This window comes from Polypterus senegalus, chromosome 18, assembly GCF_016835505.1.
Source record: "Polypterus senegalus isolate Bchr_013 chromosome 18, ASM1683550v1, whole genome shotgun sequence".
Classification (NCBI taxonomy): Eukaryota; Metazoa; Chordata; class Cladistia; order Polypteriformes; family Polypteridae; genus Polypterus; species Polypterus senegalus.
In genome coordinates this window covers 36,211,716-36,239,623 of record NC_053171.1, presented here as the reverse complement: position 1 = coordinate 36,239,623, position 27,908 = coordinate 36,211,716, and the positions used below count along the sequence as shown (strand labels likewise).

Here is a 27,908-nt window from a genome sequence, read left to right as displayed (position 1 = left end):
ACTGACCTAGTTGTTCGTATTTCAGGTGGAACGGTTCTGGGTGCAGAGTGATGCAGTTTTATGTGTTCTGTCTGGGCTGGGTTTAGCCTCTGTTTGCAAGGAGCTGGAAAAACTCTTTGGCAACTTTAGAATTTGGAAGAGTGTAGCCTGGATCTTCACCCTTGGCTTCATTGTTCACCATGCTCACCTCAATTTCAGGTACAGTAAGAGGCTAGGCATCTTTTATGGCTAATAAGTACTAATATCATTTTCATTTTAGAGAAATGCTTATTTTACTTTGGATGATTTATTTTCCTTCAGAACATTTTGTCTTAGGAGGTATGGCAGATTGACTATTGTGGTACAAACCTTTCATGGCTTTATCTCATATTTAGTATCCAGTGCTATTGAAAGTACAGCTTTAGCTATCTGAGCCATCATCCTTATTAGCAGTGGTGGACCCATTGCTTTATGCCTCACTGACTTGGATTTTGGTACAAGGAAGACCAGTTTTTCGTTTTTTCTTGTTTCTTGTCTTTCTATTTTTCATGTTTGATTATTTGCTGAAGTACATATTGGATAAAGCTTCTTTTAACAAGTTTTTCTATTGTTGAAATAGTTTCTTCTTCGGGCAAAACTTTCCTTCTATACTTTTCATGAGGCAATACTGCCTCAATAAACATATATATATATATATATATATATATATATATATATATATATATATATATATATATATATATATAAAAAATATATATATAAATATATTATTTATTTTAGAAAAGACATCCACTGATTCAAACCTAGCCAGTGTTTCCTCTTAACAATAAGAAAATAAAATACAAAAAAACCCAAATTATAATTACACTAGTTTTCTTTGTAATGTTGACAACTTGCATTCTCCTGTAAGAACATCCAAAAGAAGTAATTGGAAAACAGACAGGTCTCAGGTCTCAATTTTCTTCAGTTAGTTTACTCGGGAGTAAATGCTGTGAACTGGGATTAGTGAACAGTGGAAATGAGGTGTTAAAGGAAGATGCCTTCCTTAAGGTGCATATTTCTGTTTGTTGTTTTGTGCCAGACTTCCAGTTTCTCAGTATTTCATAATACAGCTATTTGTTTTGATAATTCTCTGTCTCAGAGTTAGTCATCAGAGATAAACACTAACTTTTTTTCAAAAAGATTAGTATTCATCTGTGAGAAAATATATGTATGCTATTGGTAAAATATCTTGTTTTATTTTTCCTTTCCCTTAAACTCCTCACAATTTAATCTAACTAAACTTTTTACAACCTCAGCTGTTTACTAGAAACATAAACCACCCACACTTCTCCGTCCAATTTTGTGTCCTCAAAACTACAATCTCATCAAAATAACAAAATCTAACCCTGACACAAATGATTTTATATTTAGCTTGTATTAAATAATTCAGCACTTAATCCACATCAGACTCTGGTTGGAAAAAGCCCATTGGGATTCCACAGGATGGATGCAGCTGCAGTGCTTTGGAACTCTCTATCTTAGTGCACGGGCTATAATCTTTTGTATGTGCAGTAAGTGGGTGGAAAGTTAGAGAAGTTTGCAGTTCAAAAATCTCAGGTTTGATTAGTTCAGTGGTTTTTGGGTCCTGAAGTGTCGGAGTATGGTTACACTTTTTACAACTTAAAATAATATTATTTTAGTGGAAACCGATCTGTATTTAACTAGGAGTTTTGCCCCTTTTGCTAGAAATCTCTGGAAACGAACTTTCATGATCACATAATAGTGAAAGCAAAACACAAGACTTTGTAATATACAAAATATAAAAAAGAAAAGCACGCACTGTAACTCAACAATAGGTAGAAATAAATAAGAATAATATTTCATGAGCATATTATGAGTGTGAATGTGAAGCTTATTAAATACACCACAATAGACCACAGTGACATGTTGAATATTAATTGGCCTTCATTGCTCCCTACAGCTTAGTTTTTATCTTGTTAAAGTACCTTGTTTTTTGGGTATGCACCACTGTGTGTTGCTAGAATATTTATATAGATCTGGCTTTGGTTATTTACACACTATTTTATTGAAATGCGAAGAGTTTATTTTTTATAAGTAGTTGTATGAGGTCTGAGCTCTGATTTTTCTCTGCTGAATATACTATTGTACTAACTTTGTTTTTTTCATTTCATTAGGTTTTGTTTTGTTTTTATAGGTTTATAGGGTCATTATTGTAATGTGTACAGAATAAAGTACAGTGAAATTTATACTCACATATCCTATCAACATGCAACATGTCACCACTCTCTGACACCACAATTAATGAGAATAACTGCCTACTCAAAATTTCTATCTCAGTTACATTTAAAACTCTCAGAACACATTTGTAATTAACAGACAAACAGCAAGGAAATTAATTGCTTTGTTTCTGAAATAAAAATGAAAAGAGAAAATTATGCATATAGATTGTAGTGGCACATAAATTATTACCTGTGGCACCTTACATAATCTGAATGCCTGTTGTTAATTTGACAGCTCTGGACTGACAACTTTGAACTTGTCTAGTTTGGGTAGATACAAATGTTTGCATAAGTGTGTCCTATGATAAATTAGTGTAGTGTTTTGCCAAGGACTTGTTCATTGCTTGTGCAAATTGCTTCTAGAATAGTCTGAGTTTCCCAGTGAATCATTTGTTGAATAAAGGAGATTTTAAAAATGGATGGATTGATAAAATGTTTGAAGAAAGTGTTAGGCCATTATTGCGAGGAAGCAGCATTAAGAACTTCGCCTCAAGTTCTGAGTACCCTATTCATGTGAATTAGGTTGTGTATTAAAAATTGATCAACAAACCAAAATGAATTGAGACCAGAAGAGGAGATAATTTAGTGTATTGGGAATCACAAGTACAGTATAGCCTAGAAGATATCAAGCAAATTAGTATTTTTCTTTGATGGTCTGTCTTTAAGCAAGCCTTTTGGCTTGTGTGATAATAATAAATGATTTTATTCTCTACATTTTTATTTTTATCTCAGTTTGTGCCAGCTATTACTGTCCAGTTCTAAGCACAATGTATTGTTTCTGTTTTTCCAATTCCAGATTACTTAAACATTTTTTATTTTATTTTATTTTTTTTTTCTGAGGTAAAGATCTATAATTTGAACCGAAGTCCATAAATAATCTTTAATAGTATGGACACCACATTATTAATAAAAATAATTAACTAGTGCCTTGAAGTAAGCCATTCTCCTTACAAATGACTCTGTTTGGCCTTCTCTTATTCCCGTCCCTTTACTGGAATAAGAATAAATGCTTGTATTATTGGATCAAAAGCATTTAAATAAAAACATTAGAATATTCTTTTCTAGGTATTCACCTAACACTTTCATTAGCTTTTAAATAAAATCAGAGCTGTGGAATAATTAAATTGTTACTGCATGATTGCTAACGGTAAGTGATCAGAGCAAACAGATTACACTAACAAGGTACTTAGAAGAACATCAGAGTCATCCTTTGATCAGGTAGGCAACCTGACCAGGCCTGTCAGTTCATATTCAGCCCGCCTGACGGCTATTAGAAAGTCAAATAAGATCGTCACAGTGGGAACGCTCTTCGGCAGCTCAGTGCTGACAGGAGAGGAATACTTCAATCTGATTTTCTCTCTGCTGTATGCTTTATGACAGCACTTCTGGATATATCATGTAGACAGTTATTGTTAGTTCTCAATACTCACTGAAGCTCGCCACAGGAGAGAAAATGTGCAAGTATTTTGTAAGTGTTAATTTAAGTTCTTTAAAGACAAATTTGTAAACAAGTAAGGGTGGGTTTGGGGGTTAGTTTTATACAGCTGCTCAGGTAAATTGTTTGGATTCTTCCATCCACACTGCGTATGTGCTTCAAGTGATTTATACTTAATTTAATTTTTAATTGTTCACATTGGAGATTAAATAATATATTTAAATTACCCTTGATAGATTTAATTCTTTGAAAAGGCATTTTGGACTGAATATTTTTGTCACATTGTGTGACATACAATAGTAGTTTAGCAGCTGGACTGTGAATGACCATAATGTTTGTGATTTTATCCATCTAACTTGCGTATGCTATAAATACTGAAAACTGAGAAAGAAATTACATTAGGAGTTTATTCCTTTTATATGATTGCCATTTTGAGGGACTCAATAAAGTAAAACTTGCTTTAATTCTTTCATTATTAAAAAGGTAATAGTACAGTGGTTACCACTAGTACCTCACAAATTTGAAGTTCAGGGTTTCAGATTCTCTGCTTGTTTGGCTATCTATGTGGAGTTTCCAGTATTCATGTACCATATCTATGTTGGACTTTTTCCACTATTCCAAAGATGTGTATATTACATTAATTGCTGATTATAAATTAAACCCAATAGAAATATATATATGTATCATGAGAGGGCAATGTGGCAGACTGGCACCTCCTTTAGGGTTGGTTTCCGATTTATGACCGATGCTGACGGGATAAGCCCTAACACCCTGTGATTATGAATTTAATTAAACGGGTTTGACAATGTTTATATTGTTATTAGAAATAATTTATAATAAGTACATCCATCCATCCATTTTCCAACCCGCTGTATCCTAACTACAGGGTCACGGGGGTCTGCTGAAGCCAATCCCAGCCAACACAGAGCGCAAGGCAGGAAACAAACCCCGGGCAGGACACCAGCCCACCGCAGGGCACACACACACACACACACACACACACACTAGGGTCATCATCAATGCACCTAACCTGCATGTTTGTGGACTGTGGGAGGAAACCGGAGTACCCGGAGGTAACCCATGCAGACACGTGGAGAGCATGCAAACTCCACACAGGGAGGACCCAGGAAATGAACCCGGGTCTCCTAACTGTGAGGCAGCAGTGCTACCCACTGCACCACCGTGCCGCCCATAATAAGTACATTTCTTTTTTAAATAGTAATACCTCACACAATAAATACAAATATTATTTTATCCACTTGGATTGGGATGGTTCTGTTTCTTTCTGTATGGTTAGACGTGAATAAAATGTAGTTTCTTCTGAATGGCTTGTGTTCAATGATGCTTTAAATATATTTTGTAGTCTGCAACAAAAATCTTTATTTTATATATCGTCTTCTTATTTTAAAGTCATCCTAATGTGCTTTATAAGTACACAACAATGGTATGATCTTTCTTCTTTTTGTTGTGATCTTCTGTAAGAGTTGGAGCAATTAAGTGGTTTGTTTAGGGATGCACAGGGAGTTTAAAGTGGGGACTAAATTGACAGCCAGTTTACTGATATGATGATATTTCTTTGGATTGCAGTCATCTAGTGGAGAAAACTTAATTAGCCAGTCGATTTTTTTCTGTAAAATACAGTTTGGATGACATTTTCAGATTAGGTAGAATCAGGAGCAAAAACGTAATGCTTACATGCCTTTCATAACTTAATGGACTATGTAAATTTAAGTAACTACTATAATTAACTAAGTAAATAGAATACGTATGATGGTGGAAAATGCTAAAAAAATTTATTTGGAAAATAATAATTTCTGTTTTACATCTATACTATTATGCCCCTCTCATATTCCAGTTTTTTATCCAATGCCGAAGTATACAGTCATGGCCGAAATTATCGGCACCCCTGGAATTTTCCCAAAAAATGCACCATTTCTCCCAGAAAATTGTTGCAATTACAAATGTATTAATGTACACGTTTATTTCCTTTATGTACATTGGAACAACACAAAAAAACAGAAAAAAAGCCAAATCTGACATAATTGGACAAAATTATTGGCACCCTCAACTTAATATTTGGTTGCACGCTCTTTGGAAAAAATAACTGAAATCAAGCGCTTCCTATAACCATCAACAAGCTTGTTACACCTCTCAAATGGAATTTTCTACCACTCTTCTTTTGCAAACTGCTCAAGGTCTCGCAGATTTGAAGGGCGCCTTCTCCCAACAGCAATTTTGAGATCTCTCCATAAGTGTTCAATTGGATTTAGATCTGGACTCATTGCTGCCCAATTCAGAACTCTCCAGCGCTTTGTCTTCAACCATTTCTGGGTGCTTTTAGAAGTATGTTTGGGGTCATTGTCCTGCTGGAACACCCATGACCTCTGACATAGACCCAGCTTTCTGACGCTGGGCCCTACATTGCACCCCAATATCTTTTGGTAGTCTTCAGATTTCATGATGTTTTGCACACAGTCAAGGCATCTAGTGCCAGAGGCAGCCAAACATCCCCAAAACATCTTAGAACCTCCACCATGTTTGACTGTAGGTACTGTGTTCTTTTCTTCATAGGCCTCATTCCGTTTTCTGTAAACAGTAGAATGATGAGCTTTACTAAAAAGCTCTACCTTTGCCTCATCTGTCCACAAGACATTCACCCAGAAGGATTTTGGCTTCCTCAAGTACATTTTGGCAAACTCCAGTCTGGCTTTTTTATGTTTCTGTGTCAGCAGTGGGGTCCTCCTGGCTCTCCTGCCTTAGCGTTTCATTTTGTTCAGATGTCGACGGATAGTTTGAGCTGACACTGTTGTACCCTGAGTCTGCGGAACAGCTTGAATATGTTTTGAAGTTGATTGGGGCTGTTTATCCACCATTCGGACTATACTTCGTTGCAGTCTTTTATCAATTTTTCTTATCCGTCCACATCCAGGGAGATTAGCTACAGTGCCATGTGTTGTGAACTTCTTGATTATGTTGTGCACAGTGGACAAAGTAACATGAAGATCTCTGGAAATGGACTTGTAGCATTGAGATTGTTAATATTTTTCCACAATTTTTGTTCTCAAGTCCTCAGACAATTCTCTGCTCTTCTTTCTGTTCTCCATACTTAGTGTGGCACACTCAGACACACGACAGAAAGGTTGAGTCAACTTTTCTCCATTTAAACTGGCTTCAGGTGTGATTGCTATATTGCCAACACCTGTTTCTTGCCACAGGTGAGTTCAAACGAGCATTATGCTTGAAATAAAACGATTTACCAACAATTTTGAAAGGGTGCCAATAATTTTGTCCGGCCCATTTTTGGTGTTCTGTGTGACATGTCAGATTTGGCTTTTTTCTGTTTTTTTTTGTGCTGTTCCAATGCACATAAGGGAAATAAACATGTGTATATCAAAACATTTGTAATTGCAACAATGTTCTGGAAGAAATTGTGCATTTTCTGGGAAAATTCCAGGGGTGCCGATAATTTCGGCCATGACTTTAGTGTAAATGTGCAAATCAGGAAACTACTAAATCTAGTCTCTGTAGCAAGCAGTTCTTGGAAATTACTCAAGTAATTGGTATTTTTGGCTATCAGATAGGGCCAGTAACAGAAGATCCTGAAATAGGACTGATTTGAGGTATGTTTTCTAGTTTATTGCAGTAATGCATCATGGTCAAACAGACATATTGTGTCATTGTTTAGCTGCAGTAGATCTCCAAATACAACCTGTGGTAGCTGCTTAATGTGATAAACTGCTGAATGTATCTCTGTTTTCATTGATGTTTTGAGAGCTCTTACTGCTGTGAACTATGTTTGTTTGAGGTGGCAGCAACTATCACTATGTGCTGACAAGCCATGATAACAAGAAGCTGTCTTCAGCTCTAAAGATGTTTATGACAAGCCTTCATCTCTATAGCGTGAAGAGAGTGGACTCCCTGCTGCAATTCAGATTAAACGGAGCTGCCCAGTAGGGGATTGAATCATACTAACAACTTAATCCCTTGCAGAGATCCCTTGATGGTAGGCCAGGAGCCTTGTCATACCGTTAACTAGCCCAAAACAGTAAGCGGACCAGAAGGAGAGTGCACTGGCACATTGCTGGCTGCTTGTGGACAATATTCCTGCTGAAAAATGTTAAATTTGTATATTTTGTGTAAAGGCAGAGTGCACTTGGTACTCTTTTTTTGGGAAAAAACGGAGGTGTCTATCTAACATTACTTTTAGGAGTCTTTACATTACTTGTGTTTAATACTACTTTTACCTTAGAAATACTGAAAACCAAACATATAAATTTTCCTTTTTTCTGCGTAGCGCAGAAAGTTTACAGTTTGTTGCCAGCTTAATGCATTTTCTTTTGTTGACCAGTGGTTTCCTCTGCTGTAAGTTTGGAATTCTGTGAATTTAACCTTGAAGGGTGAACCTGTCTAATATTTTTTAATGTTTATTATCCATAATAGTAAATGGAAACACACACAGGTCAAAACTGTTCTGATCATAAGAAGTAGCAAGACAAAACACAAGGACTAACCGAAAACTGAAACTGACTAAATGGAAATAGAGCTAACTATGGTAGAACATTGTTTTAGAAGTATTTTATCCACCAAGGGTTAAAGCTACATGGTGGTGCGGACATATTTGTAGTGAGAGCTCTGCTAACGTCATCGAAACGCAGAGAGTAATCATGTGACAATTCCCTGTGTGTTGCTTAAATAATTAGATGTTAACAGAAAAGTTTAACTTTGCCCAGATACATAAATAATGATTCAAAACCCCACAAAATAGACATTTCATGATAAAAAGCCCCAAAAATCAGTCTTAATTCTAAATAAAATTAAATAACATTATTTATAAAAATAGGAAGCATGTAACTCCACCCTTACGTGAATTTTTATCTTTCTCAAGACTCTGCTAAATACCTAAAGACTGGGGTTCCCAACCTGCTGTGCGAAGTGGCATTTCAGGGGGAGAAAAGCTGCATCGTGATTCATCAAAACTGAGTGAGGTGCGTTTTCTGACTTTATCATGATTTAATCAGTGTGCCATTTCTGTGTCATTTATTAGTTAGTACTCCTGTTCTTTTATATGAAAAGATTTGGGCATTGCTGTGCAATTGTCACCTGTGAATGGGCTGCAGACATGTTCATTCTCACGGGTTCCTTTCTGTCAGCTATAGTGTTTTTTTAGGAGAATGGAATTTGGACCTTGCAATGATCTATAGAGAAGGGTGAGGTCTAGTATTGATTTCTGTGCTAACCCTGATCTGAAGCATTACTGATTTTAAGGTTTGATTGACATTTTTACCTTGGGTAAATGCAGTAGTGCAGCAAGTTTAACTGTGTGACTCATCAGTTTTTGAACGGAAGTACAGGTGTTATCAGGGAACAGAGCTCATCGACTGTGTTTCATTGCTTAGTGGTGCGCCGGAACATGTTGCTTTACGGTGGTCTCCAATCCCACAAATTCTTTGATCTGTGTCATTTTTGCACGGTGCTTGGTGCTTTGCAGGATACTCTAACCCTGTATTATCATTCGAATGTCAAAGCTTTCACGGGGGAAACTTTTACAAAATTAGATTATAAATTATATATTTAAATTTATAAATACTTAAATGCATATTTTTTAATTTTAGGCACTGATTTAAAAGCTTTTTTTTAATTTCTTTATGCACAGTACAGTATATGGTTCAGTTTGTGGTTCAAAAACGTCTTTGTCTTCAAATGTGATACTACTTTTGTAGGAGCTGAAAGCATAAATCAAATGCTTTCTAGAGGTGCATGGCAAAGAAAAGGTTTGGGAGAGATGCCCCGAGAATACCTTTCTGTGCTTTTAATCTTTATGACAATTGATATTTTTTGCTTCTGATCTTCTCCTCTCTGTCCAAAATTCTTGTTTATTTTTTTGTTTTAAATGTGCTTTCTGTGGAAGTCTGTCATCTCTAAAGCTCCAGTTTTCAAATCACAACTAATGAGCCACATTTTCTCTTTTTAGGGTATTTCAGATAAGTACAGCATACTTCATTGAGGACATTGTTATCTGTCTCTAGAGTTTTTTATGTATTGTATAATTAAATAAATGAACAGGCCTGAAGTATACTGTAGTAATTTCAAATGTATCTCTCTGTTACTTCACTACTGTATATTTTTTTATTCTACCCAATTTAGTTTGCCCTGGTTCTTTCAAATTAAGTAATCTTTTGGCATATGCAAGAAGAACAATGTCGTCCTTAGTTAGTAGGTTAGAAGTGTCTTGAGCACGGTAAAGACTCCTTGTAGAATTAAACAACTGAACACTATTTCTTATTGAATGTCTTTTTTGTCGTCCTTAGTTAGTAGGTTAGAAGTGTCTTGAGCATGGTAAAGACTCCCTGTTTTTTTTTTATATTATTATTAGAGGTGTGGTAATCTTAATACATAAGTCATATCTCATTTATAGCATCAGACATAGTATCTGATCCTGAGGTTTTCTGTGTAATTGTGATGGGTAATTTATTCAAATCTAAAGTAACTTTGATAAATATCTTTGCACTTAATGTGAATGATGATAAATTGTATCCAAAATATTTTCACATCAGTTTCCATTGTCAGCACAAACAAAATTATAATGGCCTGAAATTGTAATTGTCTTTTATATTCAGACTTGGATAGATCATCAGCTACAGTGACAATAATATCTAATACAGCAAAGACAATCACACAGTTTGTAATGAATCCATAACTTATCAGACCCATGGATATTCTTAAATCCAAATTCAAGAGAATATTCCTTCTTTTCACCAGTACATCATAGTTACTCAAGAATTGATTATTTCTATAATAATTTATTCCCCACCATCAGATCTGGAAAGTATGATACTATTGGTATCTCCAATCATGCTCCTCTGATCTTGGAGCTTGAATCAATATGCCCTACACACTTATTTCATAGCTGGTGTCTTAATCCCCAGTCATTAGCAGATGTGAACTTTATAGAATACATCTCCAAACAAATCGATTAACTTTTAGAGACTAACACATCTTTAGAGGTTTCTGCATAATATTTTGGGAAAGTTTGAAGTTATTTATTATTTCATATCTCTCCCATAAAAAATAAATTGGAGACCAAAAAGGTGTCAAAGTTAATAAGTGAGATCTCCAAATCAGGCACTTACAGGAAATGATGGGCTCTACCATCAGAATTTATTCTCTTGATAATAAAAGAAAGTGAACAACTCGGCTCTTTCTCTGTCGTTTGCAAACCTCAAGTCCGCAATCTTGGTGTTATCTTTGAAAGTAACTTCTCTTTTGAGAAACAGATTAATTCTGTAGTCAAGAGTTGCTTTTTCCAGCTTTGTCTCTTAGGTAAGATCAAGCCTTTTTTTATCTTCTAGGAATCTTGAGAAAGCTACTCATGCTTTCATCTTTTCTCACCTTGATTACTGCAACTCGCTGTATTCTGGGATTAGCAAATCCCTGATATGCAGGTTACAGTTGGTCCAGAATGCTGCCGCTTGCTTCCTGGTTGGGGCAAGAAAGTATGATTCTGTTTCTCTAATATTAGCTTCATTACACTGGCTGTCCGTCAGTTTTTGAATTAATTTTAAAATCTTGTTGCTAGTTTTTAAATCTTTACGTGGGTTTGCACCTGCCTATTTATCCAAATTGTGTGCTTTACACGTGCCATCTAGAGTGCTTAGATCTTCTGGTCAGTTGTCTCTTGTTGTCCCTCGTACTAAATGTAAAACTAAGGGGGGCATAGCGTTTGCAGCTGCTGCTCCTCGCCTGTGGAACTCTTTCCTTCATTACATAAAGGAGTTGTCTACAATTGAACTGTTCAAAATGAGATTAAAGACTCATTTCTATTCTCTTGCATTCCATGACCTTCAGTAATACTGATGGTTTCCTCATTGTGATTATGTAACATTACTTCTATTTATTTATTTTATTTATGTTCAAATATTTTATTTCTATTTATGTTATTTGTATGTTTTCTTTTATTCTATTATTGTAAAGCACTTTGGCCACAGCATTCCTATGTTGTATTAAATGTGCTATATAAATAAATTGACATTGACTTATTTTGAAATCATGACATTATTATGAAGGTAGAGAGAAAGCTAATAAGATTTTAGTTCAAGAAATACACAAGCAGGTAGTTTGCAACATCATAATAGAAATTGCGTAATTGGAGATAAAATAATTTGTCATAAAAATATAACTCACTTTTAGGGAGTAGTATAAGCCCTCATATTCTGCTCAGCTTAAATTGTTAGGTTTTGTCTTTTTTGTTACTGTTTTCTTTTTTAACTCTCTTTTTTTTTACAGCTTGATTTTAGTCAATGTTATTTTCTTAAAAATAACATTAAAAATGTGTGTGTGTGTGTATATATATATAATATGTATGTATGTATGTATGTATATATATATATATATATATATATATATGTATGTATGTATGTATGTATGTATGTATGTATGTATGTATGTATAAAATAGTCCTTGGCCATGACATTTTTTCAAGTCACACCTTCCTCTCAGTCATTTTCAACCATGCAGACGGTAATTTCACCTCTCATTCTTGTGAATGCTTTTGATACACATTTTCTGCTCTCATACCTCTTATAAATTTTAACATTTTCCTCACTTTGAGTTCCCAATTAAAGAAGAGGTATTATGTCCAAATCCTATTGAAGAATTTCATCACAAAGAGTTATCAACAAAAAAAATGAGTACACGGGCAATCCTAGCAGTAGAGAAATGATGAAGTCAGATTAATTAACACCAAAAATGTTGATCGATTACATTGCAGATTGGTTAAATGCATATCAATAGACTATGCTGAAACAGTTGGTGGTGATTGTGTGGAAGATATAAACATCAATTTACAATATTCCAAAGAATGACTACAACCGTTAAAACTGTCTGGTCTTCCACTGCATAAATTACTGTAGAAAGAAGGATGTATCCAAGAAAGGTAATGCAGTACATCTTCCATGGATAGCATTACACAACAAGGAGATCTTGATATGCCATTTGTATTAAAAACATTAACAGTTTCCTGTTAGAATAGCTTTGGCAAAGACAATTAACAAATCTCAGAGCCAAACATTCGAAAAAGTCATTTTATTAAATAGAGAGAAAGAAACGAAATTCAATCATGTGCTGTTATAATTTGCATTGTCATGATGAAAGCCCAAGCACAGAATCAAAATTTAATGTGATATTGATGAAAATTTAATTCAAATAATTGTTTTACTGAAGTTTTACAGTAAAAGTGTAAGTTTAAAATGTATTTACGTGTTAATTTCAAAGGCAAACAGAACAAAATCGTATTATCAACGAATAACTCTTAACACAATATGAAACATAATTTACTTTCAAATTATTACATTTTACTCTTTTTAATATGGTTAATTACTTGCTGTAATGTAAAATATTCCTATTATGCAAATTTAACAATTCCCATGAAAATAACAATCTGTTTAAATTGTACAACCGCATCCACATATGTGAGTGACAGAACTGCAAAGAGCTAGTGCGTAGCACAGGCACCGGGATTGCTGAGCGAAGCGAGCAGGGGGCAAAGCTCCCTAGTGTGTGTGTGTGTTTTTTTTTTTTATTTAATTGAATTTATTAAAAGCATATAACATTCTACAATCAAGTCAAACCTAACAAAACTAAAATCAAATCAATCCCCACCCATGAGAGAGGAAGGCCAACAACAGTAAAGAGAGAAAGAAGTAATTTTCCCCCCAATATAAATGCTTATTCTAAAATGTTATTGATTAGGTCCTGCCAGGTTTTAAAAAAGTTTTGAACAGATCGTCTAAGTGAGAATTAAATTTCTTCCATCTAAAATCATTTTAACATTAGTTACAGTGGTGTTCTTCTAATCTGAAGATGGGAGCTAAAGCAGGATGATTGCCCATGCCACAACTCCTAACAGCTCCTGTTCTGAATGAAGTCTTAAGACTGTACCTGTCTTCTCTATACAGTAAAAAAAGTACCTGTATTACCCTTGAAAACCTGGACTTGCCTTCTGTATGTCGTGCAACTCTATGAACCAAGCTTGATAATACCTATATAAAAAAACAGCGCTTCTTAAACTTCAAAAAATATTTCATTTGAAAATGAGATGTTAGATGTAACTTTTTTAAAATTAGAAATACAGGTAACACAGCCTTTGTTCAATACTTTGTCGATGCACCTTTGGCAGCAATTACAGCCTCAAGTCTTTTTGAATATGATGCCACAAGCTTGGCACACCTAACTTTGGCAGTTTAGCCCATTCCTCTTTGCAGCACCTCTCAAGCTCCATCAGGTTGGATGGGAAGTGTCGGTGCACAGCCATTTTAAGATCTCTCCAGAGGTGTTCAATTGGATTCAAGTCTGGGTTCTGGCTGGGCCATTCAAGGATGTTCACAGTGTTGTCCTGAAGCCACTCCTTTGATATCTTGGCTGTGTGCTTAGGCACGTTGTCCTTCTGAAAGATGAACCGTCTCCCTAGTCTGAGGTCAAGAGCGCTCTGGAGCAGGTTTTCATCCAGGATGTCTCTGTACATTGCTGCAGTCATCTTTCCCTTTTTCCTGACTAGTCTCCCTGTTCCTGCCATTGAAAAACATCCCCCCAGTATAACGCTACCACCACCATGCTTCACTGTAGGGATGGTATTGGCCTGGTGATGAGCGGTGCCTGGTTTCCTCCAAACATGATGCCTGGCATTCACACCAAAGAGTTCAATCTTTGTCTCATCAGACCAGAGAATTTTGTTTGTCATGGTCTGAGAGTCCTTCAGGTGCCTTTTGGCAAACTCCAGACGGGCTGCCATGTGCCTTTTACTAAGAAATGGCTTCTGGCTGGCCACTCTGCCATACAGGCCTGATTAGTGAATTGCTGCAGAGATGGTTCTCCTCTCTCCACAGAGGACCTCTGGAGCTCTGACAGAGTGACCATCGGGTTCTTGGTCACCTCCCTGACTAAGGCCCTTGTCCCCCGATCGCTCAGTTTAGATGGCCGGCCAGCTCTAGGAAGAGTCCTGGTGGTTTCGAACTTCCTCCACTTATGGATGATGGAGACCACTGTGCTTATTGGGACCTTCAAAGCAGCAGAAATTTTTCTGTAACCTTCCCCAGATTTGTGCCTCGAGACAATCCTATCTCGGATGTCTACAAACAATTCCTTTGACTTCATGCTTGGTTTGTGCTCTGACATGAACTGTCAACTGTGGGACCTTATATAGACAGGTGTGTACCTTTCCAAATCATGTCCAATCACCTGAATTTACCACAGGTGGACTCCAGTTAAGCTGCAGAAACATCTCAAGGATGATCAGGGGATACAGGATGCACCTGAGCTCAATTTTGAGCTTCTTGGCAAAGGCTGTGAATACTTATGTACATGTGCTTTCTCAATTTTTTTATTTTTAATAAATTTACAAAAACCTCAAGTAAACTTTTTTCACGTTGTCATTATGGGGTGTTGTATGTAGAATTCTGAGGAAAAAAATGAATTTAATCCATTTTGGAATAAGGCTGTAACATAACAAAATGTGGAAAAAGTGATGCGCTGTGAATACTTTCCGGATGCACTGTAGGTATTGATGCATAATAAAAACAAGATGTTAGATATAGTTTTTTTAAATAGAAATATAGGTATGAATATAGAATGAAAATGAGATGTTAGATGCAACGTTTTATATTTTTTTTTATGAAAGTACAGGTATGAAGATATAGAAAAAAACGAGGTGTGAAACAAAGATGAAAGTGCGATTACAAAAAGCTTTCGCTATATCATTTTTCTTTATTTTGAAATCAAAATTTTCCAGGATTATTCATTTTTCTTTCAGTATAAATTGGTGCTGTTTCTCAGTGTTTTTGTTCATCTCAAAGAAAACATTGAAAAGCAATGTGAAACTCAAATGGTACTATATCTGCACACATCATAACTACTGATAAGGATGCTCAGTGGAACACTGATTTAGAATTTGTCTATGTGTATGATGTTGCGCCTACACGTTTCTCAAGCCTGCTCTAGACTGCCCGAGACTGGAAATTTTGCAACTATCAGACTGTCTGTCTCTTCATCGAATTATTATCTTTTATGGCCTTTTTGGGCTGAAAAAATGTTTATTATACTGATATTTACATTTTGTTAATACAAGATTCATTTAACATGATGGTCTATGAACGTTTGTCCGGACCCATAAAAAAATTATTTGTTATTGTGAAAATTTTGTTACTTCGATATTTGCTGTAATAGGATTTAACTTGTGTGTGTATGTAATAGTTTCAGTTATTATTACAATGGTGAGAAAATGGGCTTTTGTAGGACCAACAAAAGTATATGCCCTCTTTTAACAGGCCAGTGTCAAGAATGTTACATAGGAAAGCTTATGGCGCCATCATGAAATTCATAATCTAATCATGACCACAACCTACAAGGTCATCAAAATGTGGCTGCAGTTTTTTTGCAGTCTTTGCAAAAAGAGCAAAGAAATGTAATTGTACAGGTAACTAGCCACAAATGAAGCATCTTCCTTTTACAACAGGATTATAAAGCCAATTACTGTTTAATGTTTGTGGAATAGAAATATAGGAAGTCTATGGAAATGTTTAGGGAAACACAAATACATGTATGGCTCTTCATAAAAAAACTGAAGAATCATTGCAATTTTGCTTAAACTAAGGAATGAATTATCTTTTATGTCACTGCATAATTTAGTTTTACAGCTCACTTGTACTTAATGAAGGTGATTTAGAAAATGAATGGATTATTATCAAGTAAAAGGAAAAATGTGCAACAACCAACTCTCCTGTTCTAATCTATATTGCATCTCCAAACACTTTTAATTCTGTTATTGGGTGGTTAAAAGGCACATTAACCATGGCTTGTATTGGTAATGGTATATATTCAAATTATGGAAATAGCAATGCACTGTACAAGTTAGAATGCAGTGACACACACTCAATACCTTGCTATACCTTAAAATATAATAATAAAATAGTGCTATCAAAAAAATGCTTGTTCATTCATTTTTCACATCATTGCATGGTGACAAGCTTAGTTGCACTGTTGGTTTATATTTTCAAGTGACGATAGAATACACCATTTGTTAAATAAAAAACTTTCATATTGTGATTTTGTATGAAGATAAAGCATGCAATTGCCAGATGATGCATGAGTAGCTTTCTTGCTAGAAAATGGTAAGAACATGGAGAAGAAGTGTTAAACCTCTTTACAGATTATACAGTATTGTTTGATGGTGATGTGCTGTTTTAAAAAGCAAAGCCTGGCTGTAGTGAGAAAGAGAGACTAGCATTATTTTGCCTCATCTTCTCTCTTTTAGGTTCTGTGACCAGAGTGATAATTTCATAGTGGACAGCTTTGCACGAAATATTCTAGCCTCCATTCCAAATGGTTCCATCATCCTTACCCGTGGAGACTTACCGGGTAACTCGATGCGTTACCTGCACTACTGTGAGGGCCTAAGACCGGACCTCGCTCTTGTGGATCAGGAGGTGAGGGCACAATTTACCATATGTGCATTAAATTAATTGGAAGAATAGAACATTTGACTACTGATTGACTAGATTTGGAAGCATTTTATATTACACAAGGTGTTGATTCCTTCATGTATACGGTCAGGGAGTTATGCATAAAACCAAGCTCTCTTTGCTATAATCACTTGTACCCTTGCCCAAGGAACAAACACCAGACATCATAGGTCTCCCTTAATGCATTTCCAAATGAATTACTTTTCCCCCCAAGTAATCCCCACAGTGCTAATGTGTGTATTACTCAGGGGTTATCAAATTGGCACCTTCTTTCCTCGTGTGTTTTTTCTTTTGAGGTAGGCCCAAAGCACCTCAGTCAGGCTTAACAATATACTCTTCTATCCCAGACATACTCCCCTCCATAACCATGCCAGACGCCCTCTGCATTGTACCAGCTCTACCCAGTGGCGAGAGTTCTAATTGACCCCATTGCATTCTCCAAGTCACTGGTCCTGTTTGGTTTCAATTACTCACCCTTTTATTCAAAACCCCAGTATTAGTCAGTTTAATGACAGATGGTTAAATATTTCAAAGCCTAATCATTTAAATCAGGAAATTAACATTACTCTGTTAGTAAACTTTCTACTTAAGATGCAAATGTTAAGGTGTTAAGGTGTTTTAACAACTCTAAATACTTCTGAAGTATTTCCCAACTACATGTACATTTTACTGTAGCGTCCATACATTAACCCTTCCTCACATTCCTGTATATGTAAAAATGTGTTTTTTTGGAATAGAAAGTTTACCAGTGTATTGCATTAAAATATTTCTAAGGTATGTAAAGAAAAAATAGGTTTGACAAAGTAAGTTGAATTATTATCATTTAATTTGTTTTATCATTTGCTCTGTAAGAAAGACTTTCATTAACACTTAACTGTTGTATGAAAATTAAAAACTAAGACAAAAAAGGTCTAGGAACAAACTAAATCAGTTCTCATCTATGAAATTCATTTCACTGTATTCTTATTAGACACATTTAAATTCAAAAGTTCATGCAATGTAATTGCAAGACATAATAAGAAAACAATATAACCATATATTTTTTATGTTTGTGGAATATGTAGGGTTATATGAAATTAAGATTTTGCCAAATATATTTTCCTTTCATTAATAAAGTTATACCTCGAACTATAAGATCAGTAGAACCATTAGAAAGGAAAAAAAACGGACATACTTTTCATACATTAAAGGAATACTTTACTACCAGAGAAAAAAATTCTTGCATAGATTTGATAAAGGCATATGTTGCTCACTGATGTCTCTGTACTTTGCTCAGCTTTGCTGATGTTTAGCTGTCTTTAGTCCTCAGTTCCACACCTTTCATTTTTCTGTGCTGCTGAAATGCCTCCTTAGACCTCAATTGTGTTTTTATTCTAAACTTTTAAATGCTTTCATTTTGTATTGAGCAAGGGTTTCAGAAATATTTTCACCTACTTCTTCTGCACATAGTAGTTGTCAACACATGGTATAAAATACAGAAGAGCCATGGGAGTTCAGCTCTTAAAATGAGGAACAAGCACCCCAAAAAGAGTAATTTGGTAAATTATGGGATGTCTTCAATATGTGTTTAAACAGTACACATTTTTCGATTAATGATGTAATTAATTTGTGAGATTAATCGGTTATCTTATTGAGATGATATAACATTTATAAATTATCTTATTAAGTTATACTTTATTGGTGGTCATGTTTGTTATTTTGTTGAGTGTAACACAAGCATCCAGGTTTTCTAGTCTGCATGAACAATTGTCTCACGTAATTTACTAGATTTTGTTTGTAGTTTAAAAAAAAACATGAAATTTGATGTATATGTACACACACATACATACAATGCTGTTTGATAATATGTAAACTTCATTTTTCATACTTTGAATTTTTTAAATATTATTTGTATAAAAGATCACTGTTTTGGTCAAATGACCCATTGACATTATATTTTGGTGCTTACAAAACTTTTTTGTGTGTAATTCAGACATATGTTTAAATCAATTGCTTAAGGGTTATAATGATTGCTAATCCAGGTACTTAAAGATACACATAAAATTAAACTTTAGCAGTTATTTCTCAAAAATATTAATAATAAACAACAAGTAAATATAATAAATACTAATAAATGCAAAAAGGAGTTTTCAATTAAAAAAAAAATCTCTGAGTAGATAAAAATGACATAAGAATTTAAATCTGACCCTTATAGATAGATGAACAAATTAACTAATAAATTACAGCCATTCTGTTGCATTATAACACAACACATTCTGCATATTATAGCACACTGGTACACTTTTATTTTTAATGGGAAATGTGAACTTGCAACTTCAAATTGTTGCATTGAAAAAGTATTTTGTTGCTCATGTTTATGTAGCTTAGAAATCAAATCCGACATTGCTGAGGCATATTGCATGAGTAGCTTACTTTTATCTGGATAGAATTTTTAAATTGTAGCTATGTTGATGCACAAAACTAAGTAGCAGAGCTAAGTGCAGCTGCATATTCAAAAGACATTCATTCTTTGCAGGTGAGCAGCTTTGCAAACTTATTTGAATGAATCTAATGCTTGGTGGTAGCATATTGTGAACCCAGCAGACGTGACTTCTAATTGTACTGCTTGTTGAAAAGTGGAGGCGAAGTAAGCAAACGTGCCAGTTTAAAAAAAAAAAACACTGTAATAATAAGTCACAGTGTCTTTTTTCTTTCTTGTTAAAAACATACATCATGTATAACAGGATTCTGTTTAAAAAAAAAAAAAAGTAACTTGCAACATTCTCTAAATCTTGTGTATGCTATCTATGACTTAAAATCGTACAATCAGAATTTGTGAGCAGCTGTCTGACCACAGTTACAATGTAATTTAAATGTCTAAAACAAGTCAATATAAAGTAAAAGAAAAATTGTTGACAATCCTTACTGAAAGTATATATTTAATTGGATATTAGTTTTTTGCTGTTGGTTCACCTTGTTGCTGCTTGTACATCCACAATCCTATAAAGGATATGGCAGGTTTGGAAAATACAGTATAAGTTTTGTTGGGTGTGAAGCTTGTGTGCAGGAATTTTTATATTCTCTTGTTGTCCAAAAGACATTCTTGCTGTTTAGCTAAATACCTGTAGATCACTTGGTTTGAGGGTCTGCACAATAATAAATAAATTGCTTGATTGGTTTATCAGTGCAGAAGAATCACTAGAAAATCTGGATATCAAGTTGGCAGTTGTAATCATACAGTGCACAAGACAATATATACACAACAGATATATTTAAATACTGTAGTTTATTGTATAAAATTGAGTTTATGTGGACTTATAAAACACCTCAAGTAGGCAGTGAGCATTAACTTTAAAGTATGGTTGTACAATAGCACTAAAAATTAATTAATTACATTTATTTGTTTTTGTTATTTATATATGATGTCTACACATACTGTGTTGCCATTATTTTTAAAAATTTCATTTTTGATTTTTAGTCACCACTGTCCAGGCACTAAATGACTAGAAAGAAATCAAAACATGAAAGGTAGAACACCAGTGCAAGAATCATTTAACTGCTTGTTAATTGCTTATTGCGAAGGCTAATTGTATAGAGGAGCGCAGTGGTAATCTGCCTAGCAACCAGAACACCGTCATGCATGCATAGTTTTCATGGCATGACTTACGAAAAGCGTGTTGGAAATGGTTGTTTTTTTTCATTATTTATGTAATTTTTAGCAGTGGCAGCCTACTGCAAAATTTTATATTTCCTGGAAAAATTGGAACACTTTTAGCTTTAGACTTTGTCTTAGTAGTAGATTGGTGCATTCCCAAAACAGTTTGCTTGTTTTTATAACCTAATCAGACTTCTAAGAATTTCCACCTTTCATTCTTAAGATGTCTGAGTTTTTTTTACTAATATACTTTTTACTTATGTCCTTTTGCTAGTTCAAGGTTTTGATTTCTTGGGTATTATTTTATGTGTACACTGTAGAATAGTTTATTTTTCTTTGAGCACTTAAATCTTGATTTCCATTTTCTTTGCTTGATTTACCAATGTTGTGGTTGTGTTGTTTTAGCTGATGACTTATAACTGGTATGTTCCAAAGCTTGGTCCACACCTTTCTGATGTTCATTTTCCTGGAAGCAGATGGAATTTGGTTTCCACTGAGCAAAAAAGAACATTTAACTTACATAATTTCTTCTCCTCCAATATCCAGTGAGTATTTTTAATTTACCCATTATCCATTTAATTGACCTAAAGATTTTAGTAATGTCTGTAATTAGCTCTTGCCATTTTCCCTGATGTGTCTTGTCATTACAATTGGCTAAATCATATGTGCATGATGAATTTAAATGCTTTCAAAACATGGGTGTGGTGGTACAGTAGTGGGTTAATGTAGTCTTGCAGGTCTTTAACCTTTTTTAACTGCTATAAATACTGGAGCATATTATTTTCAAGAGAAATGCAAGTTCTTAAAACTCAAGAATACCTTGTAATGAACAACGTATCAATGGTCTTATCAGAGTGCTCACAAATGTATTTGTCCAACTATTTTTTCTGCTGTTGTTATACAGAAATAGACAATTTTTATGATTTTTTGGTAAGTTGTAGTTTTTAATAGTTTCTATATTATTAAAGACTTGTTATATTTCAAGCATTGGATAATGGCAATTTGTGTATGTTTTTCTTTTAGGCGAGGGATATTCATCTGCATTGGCCTGCCAGATGAGGACCAGACATGGCGGAAAGACTTCATGCAGGTGCCCTGGGGTGTGTGTGACAGAATCATACCTTCCACAGCTCAGTTTGATCCAGGGAAGTGGGCCCAGCTTACTCGTCACCTCTACAACTGGACCACACCTCACAACAGGTACAAATGATAACTTTTATATGAAGTATTCTGTTTATTACTATACAGGATATTCAGTCACAATATTTTACATTAAGACTGCTTACCATGAATAAGACATGTTCTACAGTACACATTTTGGATCACTATCGTGAAATATCTATTTGGAGTCAGAACATCTTTTAAGCTAAGATGATATACAGTGATCCCTCACTATATCGCGCTTCGACTTTCGCGGCTTCACTCCATCGCAGATTTTAAATGTAAGCATATCTAAATATATATCACAGATTATTCGGTGGTTTGTGGATTTCTGCGGACAATGGGTCTTATTTTATTAATTAATAAATTAATTTATGGTACATACTTCCTCAGTTGGTTTGCAAAGTTGATTTCATACAAGGGACGCTATTGGCGGATGGCTGAGAAGCTACCCAATCAGAGCACGTATTATGTATTAAATGAAACTCCTCAATGATATACGATATGCTTCCCGTATATATATATAATTTCTTTTTTCTAGGAGTCTGACTTTGATCTGATTCTTATTGTAAAATCTTATTTTTCTCTATAGCACTTTTCCACCAGGATCCTGGGAGGAAGTTGTCAACACTGAGATGTGGCAGTCGAGGTGAGCTCCCTCTTGAAGTTTCGGTTGTTAAAGTGTTTACTGTTCGATAAATAGCTCGAAGTAATCAAACTGTATGCTAAATTGTTTCAGAATAAAAATGCCGTTCTTCCTGTTCGACCTAGCTGAGAAACAAAACAAGCAAGGCAAAAGTCTGGAGCAGCTTTATGAACTATCCTACATGGTGAGTAAAGTCTCCTTTTAAAATTGAAACAAGTAAAAAAAAAAAACCAAGAACTATAAAAAAATATTTTTGCTGAAACAGGTTGATAGTATATTTCTTACTTAAGAGATATGATACTGAAGTTTCACTCATCCCAAAACTGAGAGCTGTTGTGTTTCCACAACGACATAACAACAAACTGGGAGTCATAAGCTCCAAGTTTCAGTTGTAGTTTCTTCCCATTTATTACATTCTTTGCCTGTAAATTTTTAATACAAAGAAAAATAAAGCCATGCCTCCTAGCTTGTAGATATAGTTCATTCTTATAGGTACAAGGTATTCATGGAGTCAATGTGATGTTGAAGATTGTTTTTTTTGCTCTGTCTGTTGTAGCTGTACCATGAAATTGTAAGCAAGTTCAAGAACCACCCAGTAAACTGGCACAAGAACCTGGCATTGGCTTGTGAGAGACTTTTGCGAACAGGTTCAAAGACACATGACCCAGAGAATCTGCTTTCTGAAAGCATACACCACTTTAGGCTTTATCTGAAAGGGGAGCCTGAGGATCCTCAGAGGTCTGCTATAATTGAGGCTATCCATCATCTGAAGAAGGAGCGAGAACGCCTTCATGAGCTAAAGAAGGACAGAGAATCCATATAGATGTTCCATGTTTGCTCCAAATGTTTATAATGATTTAGCAAAGGAAATCTTTATCATGGTGAAAACTTTAAAAATTATGATAAAACAAACAGGGCTAAACATGTTTGCTCACTGCTGTTCAGGGTGACTTAAGGCTTTAGTGAAACTTTAAAAATCACCACCATCTTTGGTTCTAATTCTGGTGTCATCTGAAGAATTGATTCATTTTAAGTGGGAGTTGCACTACAACAGCTTATGACATAAAGTTTTTGCTGTGACTTTTTTTTACCTTTACAAAATGGAAAAGTGTATAAAAGTTCATCAGATTTTCTGTCTCAGAATGTAGTGGAAACACAGACATCCTGGTCCAGTATTGCTCCATTACTTTGAAGGTGCTAAATTCACTTCCAGGAATGAAGGTGCTAATTTCATGGATATGCCTTAATGTTTGCATCCAAAGAGTCTTTTAAGAGAAAAAGGGCACTTATGTTTAGTTCCTTTTCTAGAAAACATCTGTTTATATTGCTAATAATTGTTTTTTCATCAATTGGAATGATGGGAAGTGTTTTGTTCAGGCATCTTTTATCATAAATTGATCAAAACAAACCTCCATTGAAGAACTGCTCCATTTTATTAGTCATTGCAGTTTTTGTTCACAAGATGTATGTAAACATGTCTCTGTTCTTTGAAGTGGTCACCACCATAATGAAACCCTTGGCTACTCTTATTTGAAGACCTACATTGTTTTTCTACTGCCTATCTTTTTATGACAGGGTGTCTCAGAATGAAGAGGTATAAAATATCTTGACACCCATCACATCTATTTTTGCGGATCTATTAATGTTTGTATATTTAACTATATAGACTTACAGACTGCACCCTCAACCTGTGTATTGGTGGAATGTAAAATTCAAACTTGATCCCATTTGTTAAACCTTCAACAATTTAAACTATGACACATTGCTCTATACTGATTTTCATATATTAGTTATTTTCAGTCATTTTAGTTCTATAGCTTTAAGTGATTAGTCCTTATAGACCAAGACAATAGATCAAAATCCTTTCTCTACCATCTCATATTCTTTAGTTACCTCTGTTGCTGAGATAGCAGATGCTAGTGAACAAACCGTAAAGAAACAAAGAATGGATTATTTAACATAAGGTGCGTTATTTATGGCTTTTAAAGGTACTGATATTAGTTTATGTTCTGTTTTTGTCTCTTGGCTCAATTTGTTTTATTGTCTTTCCTTCCTGTTATCACTGTCAGAGAGCCCTGGATATCCATGCTTGACAAGGTCAGCCGTTGTGTGTCCACATAGCAGGCATCCCACTAGTATCCTCTAAACCTCAGAATTTGGATCTTTACATAGCGCCAAAAAAGTGCTTAATTTCCCAGAAATCGACACTCCAGGGTGCCTTATTTCGGCAGAAATGGGGAGATTAGCAGGCTGGGAGTTAAGCTGGTACGGGCTGGAAATGACTCGCTTCGTGTTTGCACTTAAACAGCTCTCAGTGTCGCCTCTATCTCGCTCCTCGTCCTTTTAAACATTTCAAACTAATGGATTTGATGTTTTTGACTCCCCTCTAATCCCTTCTACTAGGAATTAAAAGAATAATAAAATTGAAGAGACATACCCTTTTAGAGAGAGAAAGAGAGAGAGACATCGCGGATCAGTGCCATGTGCCAGGCAATCTCCACTCTGGGAGGTACACATGTTGTCATGATCGGTGAAGGAAGTGTACTATAACAGCTCAGCGGTGATGAAACCAGAACCCCATGTTCCCTGCCTGAGTCTTATCAATAGCAAGAGTGACTGTAACTGACTTAGATAAACAAACAAAACTTGTCATCATCGTAATGGAGTAGAACAAAGTGGATGTGCTATATGTACTGTTACCTGATTGAAGCCTGTTGTGGTTGTTTTTCCAGTATAATAAGATCGATATTTATAGTTAGAACTCCAAAAAAATGCTGATTATTCTTACTGGCAAGACATGCACATAGATTTGAATACCGTTATTCATTTTATGTGATAACATGTATGTCTTGTGCAAAAGGTCCTTTGCATTCATATGACTCACAAAAAAAGTCACTCCACATTCTAGTTAGCATAAATGTCTGCCATAAAAATCAGAATGGAGACATGCGTTTTCTCAGCACACATTGAAGGGCACCCACCCAGATGAAAACACAGGTCAGCAACTAAACATGCACTTTTTCTACAAAGTATTTAAAGAAAATGGTCTCTGTCATCCAGGGAACACCAAAAAGGAAGTACAAGGATACATCCCATCCTGTCTGTGTTCATGTTATCTTAAAACTGGCTTACACTCTGACATACACCTACAACATCTCATCCTCTGCATGTTATCTGCAAGGAGGCTTTTGTTATAGTGATATTTACTGCATGTGAGTAGAGTATGGTGAAAAAGTAAATTCAGTTGTGCTGATCTCATTGAATATTTTACTCTTGTATTTATTTTTCTGTTTCTGAATGTATCTAAACCCTGATGGCCTATGGTTGTAAACCTGATGCATTCCACCTTTATTCAATTCCAGACAATGGTCACTTTTTCAGGTTTGTATTCCTAGTATCCTGTTACTTTTGTACGTTCTTAGGCAACCTTCACACTGCAGCTAAAATTGATTTAGTTCTACTGTCTTCATTTAGAGAAATGTGATCATCAAAAAAACAAATGAGTCGCAGCGTTTCAGATTGGATTTAGACCACTTTTATATGTGCTGCTAAAGATTGTACACGGACGATATTTGGGTAGAATTTGTGTTTGAATGCTTGATTCTGTATTGACTGAGAATTTGGTCACTTTTCGATGGAGGTGGTGCACCTTGAGCACATATTCCAAGCAAGTCTTTCAGACAGACAAAGACATAAGCTCTTGAACGTCCTCCATTCCGAAAATGCCAAGCCCCTGGTTTTCATCAGAACCCTGCCAGTCTTGCTCCTACCAGTCCTGTTTTCTCTCATGTTTACTTTTTTCTGTGAACAGAGGTGGCAGTAATAACTATATTCACCGCAACAGCTTTGAACTTTCATTTTTGATCTGTCTCCTATCATTCGTAGATAATATCTGCTGAAAACAATTTTAGTAATTAGTGCACCAGCCATGTTGTTGGCCTTCATGGTGATCTATTAGGTTGCATCTGCCTGACGCATTTGTGTTTATTCATTTTCTGCACACATTCAAGATAACTGTCTTTACATGCTCATTTCAGGCTTGGGTTGCTTACAAAAATTAACTTGGACAGGCAGACAAAAACTTTAATATGAGCCAATAATTGAAATGTTACTGTAGTGCAAAGATAACCTTAGGCTAAATACTTAAATGTGACGTGAGTTAAACAGATAAAAATAATTTGTTGACAGCAGCTAATTCAATGGTGAGTGGCTTAGTAAAGATTTTCAAGGGTCCTGTTGCAGTAAGAGATTCGTCTGCTAGCTGCTGTGTTTAATTTTTAATACGGGGGTTAATGATTCTGGTGTGAGCCCTGAGAGCAGTACAGTATATCACTTTGCTTCCATTGCATCACATCATTTTCCTTTTGTGGTTTTCACACAACTGATACAAAATGTGAAATGCAACTTCTACGTCTATTATTATTTTAGAGGTTTTGATCCTACTTGTTTTTGCCTCCTGCTATTTTATGCCCCTCATTCCATTTATATATGTTGCAACACAGAGGGATCCATGATAAAAAGACAACCTCAGGATAAGAAGGCAACAAGAAGTGAAAATGAGAAATGCAGCCAGTGGCATTGTGGTCAAATGGGCCATTATTAGAGTACTACCCCTTGTAAGAAGTCCTCCTTTGAAATATATTAGGCTAAACCAAATGACTGGCAGAAATCTGAGCTCCACCAGCTTATTCTGGCCAAGGGGTGGCAAATGATGGTTTTCCTGTGACCAATCCAACCAAGGCTTTTAATGGCCACGCAAGATTTGGATGAGCAGGAATACAAGGAGTCATTTCTCCAAGAGTTGTCTCTGCAACATTAATTACATGGAGGCATACGTCAAACAAAATCACAGCTGTGTGCGGGAGACTGAACCGAGGGCTCTTGAGTGAAGTAGTCCTTAACCTTTCAATGGTTTCAGGGTGCCTTATATACGCGGGTGTGTGACTTTCTAAACGATGTGTGGACTCCAGTCAAGTTCTAGACACATCTCAAGGAGCGTAAGATCTAAATACTTAAAGTATATGAATGAGGGATTTCACTTTTTGAATAAATTTGCAAATATTTATGAAAGTGTATTTCCACTTTGTCACTATGGGTCATTGGGTATAGATTGATGAGCAAAAATGGCAAATCTATTGATTTAAAGTTAAAACTACAACAAAATATGTTGTGCAAAAAGTGAACACTTTATCAATCCACTGTACAGTATATACAGTACTGTATATGTATATATCAATATATATAAAATGCTATGGAGTTT

The 27,908-nt window shown here is 35.3% G+C and overlaps 1 protein-coding gene across 2 annotated transcripts in view; it reads left to right on the top strand.

The window, feature by feature from the left end:
• Positions 1-25,911, top strand: part of tmem260 (transmembrane protein 260) — a 114,042-nt gene extending 88,131 nt beyond the window's left edge. For both annotated transcript variants that reach the window (XM_039741426.1, XM_039741425.1), the window contains 7 exons: positions 26-198; positions 17,000-17,171; positions 21,247-21,386; positions 21,865-22,041; positions 22,595-22,651; positions 22,742-22,832; positions 23,205-25,911. In XM_039741426.1, the coding sequence (XP_039597360.1) occupies positions 26-198; positions 17,000-17,171; positions 21,247-21,386; positions 21,865-22,041; positions 22,595-22,651; positions 22,742-22,832; positions 23,205-23,471 (1,077 nt within the window). In that variant the 3' untranslated portion in view covers positions 23,472-25,911. The remainder of the gene's footprint in view (positions 1-25; positions 199-16,999; positions 17,172-21,246; positions 21,387-21,864; positions 22,042-22,594; positions 22,652-22,741; positions 22,833-23,204) is intronic.
• Positions 25,912-27,908: the final 1,997 nt, after the last annotated feature.